This window comes from Leptonotus elevatus, chromosome 10, assembly GCF_054856555.1.
Source record: "Leptonotus elevatus isolate MCC_2025b chromosome 10, RoL_Lele_1.0, whole genome shotgun sequence".
Lineage (NCBI taxonomy): Eukaryota > Metazoa > Chordata > Actinopteri > Syngnathiformes > Syngnathidae > Leptonotus > Leptonotus elevatus.
Window position 1 is genome coordinate 15,010,369 of NC_141248.1, and position 7,091 is coordinate 15,017,459.

Here is a 7,091-nt window from a genome sequence, read left to right on the forward strand (position 1 = left end):
AGCAGTAGTACAGCATACGCATATCAAAAGATCTGTTTATATTGATATAAACATAATATTTAAATCAATATTATGTGAATATACTTTGCAGTTAAAATGCGTCATCGATAAACGTGAATTGATCGGTTTGCTTGCCTTACACAGTACCGGAAAAGATATGTGGTGTCACATTGATTATCGTCCCCATCCTTGCTGCTGTCAACATGGCCGGTGTGGTTTGTGCCAAAATCCTCTTTCAAAGATCATCACCAAGGTTAATCCTATCCTCCACAAAAACATCGGCTTTCCTCAGGTACGACTATTTATTGAGACGTTTTTGGGAAGATTTTAAGGTTCGAGGAAGAAGATTTAAACTTGACGGGGTCTTTTTGTCATTCCTATGTGCGGAACGCTTCTCGTTGTTATAAAACGCAATAATCGACTAAAATATATTTTATTATCAGCGATTTTAGAGTAACGGAAATAAGAGAAAATACTTTCAAATTCTAATACTTGGGGTAATTTTTGTGCTGTTTCGTGTTATGGGCATACCATAATAACCTATATTAACATTTTTTTTTGTCAATGCATTAATCAGTTATGTGGTGTAAAAATGACTAAACTTAAACAAAACTTGTATGCCAAATATTATTTTATATGAATGCCCTTAATTAGTACTAATCAACTGCGTTCAAACCTGCAGTTTGACACGTTGTGTGCTCATATAAGTAAGTACATATTACTGTGATTAGTTATTGGTAGTGTAATTCGCTAAATGCAATTATCCGTTTACATTTAAGTCTGTGATATGACACGCCTGATAATGTAAAGTACTATACTGAGACTTGTCTCTGGCTCCATCTAGTGTAGCGAGAAGTAAGGATATACCTTAGCCACCTCGGTAACATAAGTTCTACTCAATCTTGTACTACAACCTGCTCCGGTTTCTCTAAATAGTTAGGAAATAGCCCAGTTTTTTTAGTTATTTTTATTTTTTTTAATCATGCTAGAACAATTTATGTTATTTCATTCCAGAGTAACTTTTTCTGCAATAGACATGGACTTGTGACTAATGGAATAATATTACAACATTCATTGTTCTGATGTATGCAATGGATTGAGTGTCACTACATTTCTTGCAGTCCATTTCTTTCCCGAGGTCACCGCTTGAGCCCGGGTGATGACGAAATGTATCAGCGTACCACAGTGACAATTATGAAGAAGGAGCCAGGAAGTAGCATCATGATTCTCAGCTACAGCTCCGGAGGATTCAACATAGATGGCAACAAAGTGTTTGGACCCTGTGCAGTGCTCCCACCTTCTATCCTGCAATGGAAGGTGCACTAAAATCACATTGTAATTCACTTAATACATGTTATAAGGGATATGAAAAATATTCACTATTTTACAGGTTGGAAGTTGTAACGATATCACAGAAGAAAGTGTGTCACTTTTCCATATGTTAGTACCCCAAATAGGTAAGAATTCAAGTTTATCAGTTCACAAGTTCTACCTACGATACTGAGCGTTATGTGTACGATTTTACTTTTGTAGAGATTCTCGTCCTGGGCACGGGTGCGCGACTCGAACGTATTCATCCCTCAGTTCGGGCTCTTCTTAGGAGCAAAGGCATTGCTTTAGAAGTGCAAGACACGGTAAAGCTCACCCACCACAGCGGTTTTAGGAACATTTTATATTTTAAGGTTGGAAGAAGAGCACTTGTTTTCCAATTCCTTATCCAAATCATCTGTCCATCGCTACTGTCTTTGTTTTTCAGCCAAACGCGTGTGCAACCTTCAACTTCCTGATAAATGAAAACAGGATAGCAGCTGCCGGTCTGATCCCTCCATCCACTAGCACAGCACTGGAGGCGAAGCAGGAGTAGGTGACCTCGCGCGAAGCGCATTTGAGGACTCTTCCCAGACCACAGAGGTTCATGAATCCCCTTCAGCCTACGTCATACTTCTCCAAAGGCAAACTCACCAATCAGCCGTCATCTGAGACGAAACTTGATGAACTGAACAGTCACTGCTTGAAAAACTCACTTGAAAGCGGTTGAACAAGGCACCACTATATGGCAACTTTATGCTTGTAAACAAATGTGTTATGTGTCTAAATTATGTATTTAAACTTGTGTGGCAGAATGATTTATAGTGTATGGTTTATACCGTTTTTGTGGCTTTGGGAATTTTTAGCTTACAATTTCTCTGTTTAAAAAGTAAAAAAGAGAGAAATAAGAGTGAACTGAAACTGGCATAAAAAAAAAAAAGATTTGAAGTCCTGTGAATGAAACAAAGGTACAATACAACTTTCCACTCCAGTCGCTCGTGTTGACTGTCCTTGACTTGCCTAAGCCTCTTACGGTCTCCCTGCAGCGCCACTGTGTGTATGAGAAGCACATGACATAATTCAATGGCTTTGTCCTTGTCACACATAAGCTGCGACAGAATCTATTAATCCTCTGCATTCATCTCATATCATCGCCAGTCTTGTGTGCTGGGCCCAAGTTGGCACGGAGGCCTTTTAAATCTGCTTTGTGTCCTCTCGTCTGCAGAGATGGTAACTGAAACATTTGCTCACTTCACTGTCTACCAAAAAACATGTTTGAGTTCATTTGCTTTTTGCAGTAAAAGCGGGCTGCAGAAAACCTGTCATTTTTACCGTAAAATAACAGCTTTATTATTGCCAAACGATAAGAATTTCCTCTCAAATGTTGCCCTGGCGACGCTGGATTTGTGTGGTGGACCAGCCAGGACGCCTCTACTGTTATGTTAGCTTCAGCTTCAAGACGAGTACAAAGATTGCCACATATTAAAATGTCCAGGATTTATTTCATGATATTCTATTTCTACAAATATGTTCTGATCATACATGCTTTTATGCTGCATTCCATAAAACTGGGACTTGTGAAATTTCAAATTTAAGACTCTGTAGTAATTCAACATTCAGCTGATTGGTCAAATATATTCATTCAACTGACAGACAAAATATTTACAGTATTTGCAAATCAACCATTATTACAGTCATCAGTCATGTTTTTAATTTGCATTGTTGTCTCTGGTTTGAAGGTTTCGCCACCACCAGCCTTAACTGCAACATTATAACAGACATGTCATGAATGATACTAAATTAAGTATAATAATAAAAATGTTTAATAATAATTAACAAACAACTTTGTCTGGCTGTTTATCCAGGTCACTCTTTGGAAAGAGATTTTTCATCTCAATGACATTAACATGGAATAAATGAAAGAAATGATATAGCTAGCTAGCTAGCTTTTTGTTACTTTTTTTGTGCCTTGTAAACCACACTTTATTTGTTTCAGTTTATGTTAAATGCCAAGATGTTTGCATAATTTGTTACTATAGTTTACTTTATTTAGAAAAGCCTGCTATCTCGTTAGGGGAAGTATTTAACTTAATAACTAAATTCTCACATTTATCAGATTATTCTATTAGCTGGACAAAATCAACACTACTACCTGTTACAGAAAATCCATGGAACCCTGCACTACTCTTTTTCTATAGGCAATTATATGTTTACATCATATACAAACTTGCTCCAAAAATACAAAATAAAAACAGAATTTTTTTTTACATTATCTGCAAGTTAAAAAATATGGTAAAGAAACAAATTCCAACACTTCTGTGTACACTCGAACCGCCTGTTTTAGCTAAAGATATTACAAAGCTTTCTCCAACAACAACTCTCAAAAATATATAACTTACTTTCATACACAGATAAAAATGTATTTACCCATCTCGAAATGGGAGACAGACGTGTCTATAGCTCTGGAATCTGACTTTTGGATTCAAGTTTGTGAAAATGTATAATAAATAAAAAAAAAGAAAAAATGGGGGGAAAAGATAGCTAGCTCGCTATTTAGCTAGCTAGCAATGAGGGGGTCTTCATCTGAGCTTTTGGTTTTCGTGTTTTTGATATAACATTTTATTGAACAATTGGGAACAAACAAGTTATCAGTACAGAGACAACAAAAATAAAAATAAGCCTGGAGGGATTTTAAATTTTAAAAAATGTAAAAAGAGCATAAAGTATCAGTTGTCATCGCTAGTCTTCGCTATTTAGCTAGCTAGCAAAACATATAATTGCCTTCATCTGAGCTTTTTGTTTTTGTGTTTTTGATATAACATTTTATTGAACAATTGGGAGCAAACAAGTTATCAATACAGAGACAACAAAAACAAAAAGAAGCCTGGAGGGATTTAAAATTTCAAAAAATTAAAAAAGAGCATAAAGTATCAGTTGTCATCGCTAGTCTTCATCTGAGCTGCGTGACTGATGCCTGTGTGAGGTGAAGCGAAAGTTGGTGCCAGTGATGCGACGGTACATGTCCTTAATGTCCTCACACTCGCTCTCAAAGTGGTTGGTTTCATCATATGAGCAAGACACAAAAATCTAAGCAGGGAAAAAAAAATTGTTATCAACACACTTTCTTTTCCCACCCTTGCAACTAAAAGGATTCTTATTGTACCTGACTCTTGTTTCCGTCATCCTTGGGAACAAGCACGCTTTTGACTGAAACAAATCTAGAGTTATAAAAAAAAAAAAAAATAGAGGAAATTACATCAATGACCTTCAATATCTCATGAATATCTATTCAACAATCACTTGGAATTCTGACCCACTTTTGCATGATGGGCTCCAGAAGGTCCAGGCCTGGCTGCACTTCTTTCTCTGGTTGGTTGGTTTCAACAGCTGTGCTCACTGTGGCAACATAAAACCCATCCGGAGCCACGTTGTGTACGTAGGACGCGACAGATATGAAGATGTCTGGATAGACGCACAGGGATGATCGCAATGAAGGAAGTATAACTTCTAAATGAAGTTTGTGCAATTATTGGAAGACAACACACCGGACTTCCTGCTAAATTGTGTTTGAGGGATGACGATCTGGCACGAATTGGCCTCTTGTGTGTTTCTAACAGGATGATTTAATAAACAGATGACCCTGATGACTCGCCCCACTTTCCTCACTCGGTGGGGAACATAGCTGGGGTCGCAGATGAGTTGTCTGCACAGGAACAACTGGAGAACAACAGAAACGAATGACAACAAACTCAATATGTGCTCCACGTCGGTAATTCGCACGCCAAACTTGCCTTTCCTTCAGATTTCACGGCTGTCACTTTGCCGTTGTCCAACACGATCTCATCCACCGTTCGGTGAGGAAGGAACGTTCCCCCGCACTCTGCACTCAACCTGAAGCGTATTTTCATTTTTCATGCATACATTTGTGACACCCAAAGGCAATGTGTGGACAAAAGTATCAGGGCAATACCTAAGAAGGCGATTTGCCGGTTTGTGTCGGTGGAAATTTCTGTTCTTCCATCCAATAGAACAGTTGGCTCACAATATTTATAGTCCATCCCAAAGGTGTTTGTTGTGGTTAATGTGTCCCAATACTTTTGTCCATACCATGAAACCACTTCAAAATGTTACCTCGCAAATCCTTGCGGTAGTTCTGCCAATCCAAACAAAGGATAGAGATACGGGCTTGTGTTATGGCGAGCCAGAGACTCGGCATACAATCGGATCCGCTTGATGGTCTCCACGCAGGGCTGGTCCAGATAACTAAACATTTAATTTGATTTTAAGAAAAGAAATCATCTGATTTGCCGATAGAGACCAACCTCTCGCTGCGGTGCAAGGCTATGGCGTGACCTATGAACTCTATAGCATCCAGTCCCAGGTCAAAACGCGAGAAGAGCTCTCGGGTCGTGGTCTGGTCCGGGTCCACATCGTGATGAGTGCGAGCTTTTCTCACGTCAAAGTTCTGGGCGAAAAGCAACAACTTCCTGAACCTCCTCTTGTCAAACATGCCCATCAGATCTGAAAAAATGTGTTTACGACATTTGGACAGTTACCAAAAGACGCACATGGAAGACGCCAGATAGAAACGGCTCTTCCCTTCAAAAATTCGTCTTGAACCTGCAGCATTATGTGAACCCAATGCCAAAGCTAATAATGACTGCATTGACTCACCTGAAGTGTGTGTGTCTTCCTCAGTTACGGGGACCTTGTGCAGTTTTCCCGCTTTGTACACGTAGTTCCCTTCTACCACTCTGAAGTCCAGATAGCGAGTCACGTCAGTGAGCACCAACATTTTCGCCAGATCACCTAATGCAGCCACGCATGCAGCATGAATTGATGACATGAGAGTACAACAACAAACATTTTTTTCCAAAAGTATCTTCTCACTCACAACAGGCTCTTACCATCAGCAAGGAAAAACTTGGGAATAAGATCAACGTTCCATTCTTTTCCACGACCGGAGGAGGTGACAGGACAAGGAACCTTGAACCTCCTGTACAGCTGAAAAGGAGAACGTGAAGCATAAGTAACAGAAATAATGTAACAATGCAAGCACTTGTGTTTGGGTGAGCGCACCTCCTCGAGCGGTGAGATTGATGCACTCTCTCCTCCGCAGTGAGTATTCTTGTCAATATGAAGGACTTTTTTGCCATTTAGTGACATTAAACCAGAAAGGACACATTCCTGTGGGAGACAGATGGACAGATAGAGCCAAATAATAAGATGGATTATTGCACATTCTGAATTTGCTTTCACCGTAACCACTGACTGCTAAAAAATAATACAGTAAACATTAACAGACTTCCATCGCGGGTCCCGGGGTTCATGGTCTCACTGACTGTTTTTGTGCAGGTATAAATACAGTATTTTGGTCTCGCTCTCGTTTTTATTGTGTGTAATTCCATTGTCAACCACTGGACAGCGACACACTGACTGTATTCAGTTTGTTAGCTTTGAAAAATTTACTGAAAACACAGAGGGATCTGTACACTGTTAATTACAATGTTTGTACAATATTTTTGTCTTATCCAATGCTCTTGATCTCCCTCAATATATTATGTATTTATGTGCGTCTAATGACTTTTTTTTTAAAATAAGAAACAATAGTCCTAGTTTTAAACCCTAATTTGAAAAACCCTAGCCTTAGTTTTAAACCCTAATATATAACCCGAGCCTTAGTTTGAAACCCTAATTTGAAACGCTAGCCCTAGTTTGAAACCCTAATTTGAGACCCTAGCCCTAGTTTGGAACCCTAACCCTAGTTTGAAACCCTAATTTGA

At 39.0% G+C, this 7,091-nt stretch overlaps 2 protein-coding genes across 2 annotated transcripts in view; one reads left to right on the top strand and one right to left on the bottom strand.

Moving 5' to 3' along the window:
• The first annotated feature begins 70 nt into the window (after nt 1–70).
• On the top strand, nt 71–3,140 carry ndufaf3 (NADH:ubiquinone oxidoreductase complex assembly factor). Its single transcript, XM_086086359.1, has 5 exons — nt 71–292; nt 1,122–1,317; nt 1,391–1,457; nt 1,534–1,634; nt 1,757–3,140. The coding sequence occupies exons 1-5, from the start codon at nt 204–206 to the stop codon at nt 1,862–1,864; spliced, it is 561 nt and encodes a 186-aa protein (XP_085942485.1). The 5' UTR covers nt 71–203; the 3' UTR covers nt 1,865–3,140.
• LOC147167274 (rab GDP dissociation inhibitor beta) overlaps nt 2,797–7,091 on the bottom strand; it is a 12,004-nt gene continuing 7,709 nt past the window's right edge. Inside the window, exons 2-11 of the mRNA XM_086086357.1 lie at nt 6,388–6,495; nt 6,216–6,312; nt 5,983–6,117; nt 5,631–5,829; nt 5,440–5,571; nt 5,100–5,199; nt 4,854–5,025; nt 4,626–4,770; nt 4,472–4,526; nt 2,797–4,395 (exon numbers count right to left, since the gene is read on the bottom strand). Coding sequence (XP_085942483.1) covers nt 4,252–4,395; nt 4,472–4,526; nt 4,626–4,770; nt 4,854–5,025; nt 5,100–5,199; nt 5,440–5,571; nt 5,631–5,829; nt 5,983–6,117; nt 6,216–6,312; nt 6,388–6,495 — 1,287 coding nt within the window. The 3' untranslated portion in view covers nt 2,797–4,251. The remainder of the gene's footprint in view (nt 4,396–4,471; nt 4,527–4,625; nt 4,771–4,853; nt 5,026–5,099; nt 5,200–5,439; nt 5,572–5,630; nt 5,830–5,982; nt 6,118–6,215; nt 6,313–6,387; nt 6,496–7,091) is intronic.

Coding starts and splice junctions, on each gene's coding strand:
- ndufaf3 (XM_086086359.1), top strand. CDS start 204: ATGGCCGGTGTGGTTTGTGCCAAAATCCTCTTTCAAAGATCATCACCA. Junction 1,458..1,533: donor TATGTTAGTACCCCAAATAG/GTAAGAATTCAA, acceptor TTACTTTTGTAG/AGATTCTCGTCCTGGGCACG. Junction 1,635..1,756: donor CTTTAGAAGTGCAAGACACG/GTAAAGCTCACC, acceptor TTTGTTTTTCAG/CCAAACGCGTGTGCAACCTT.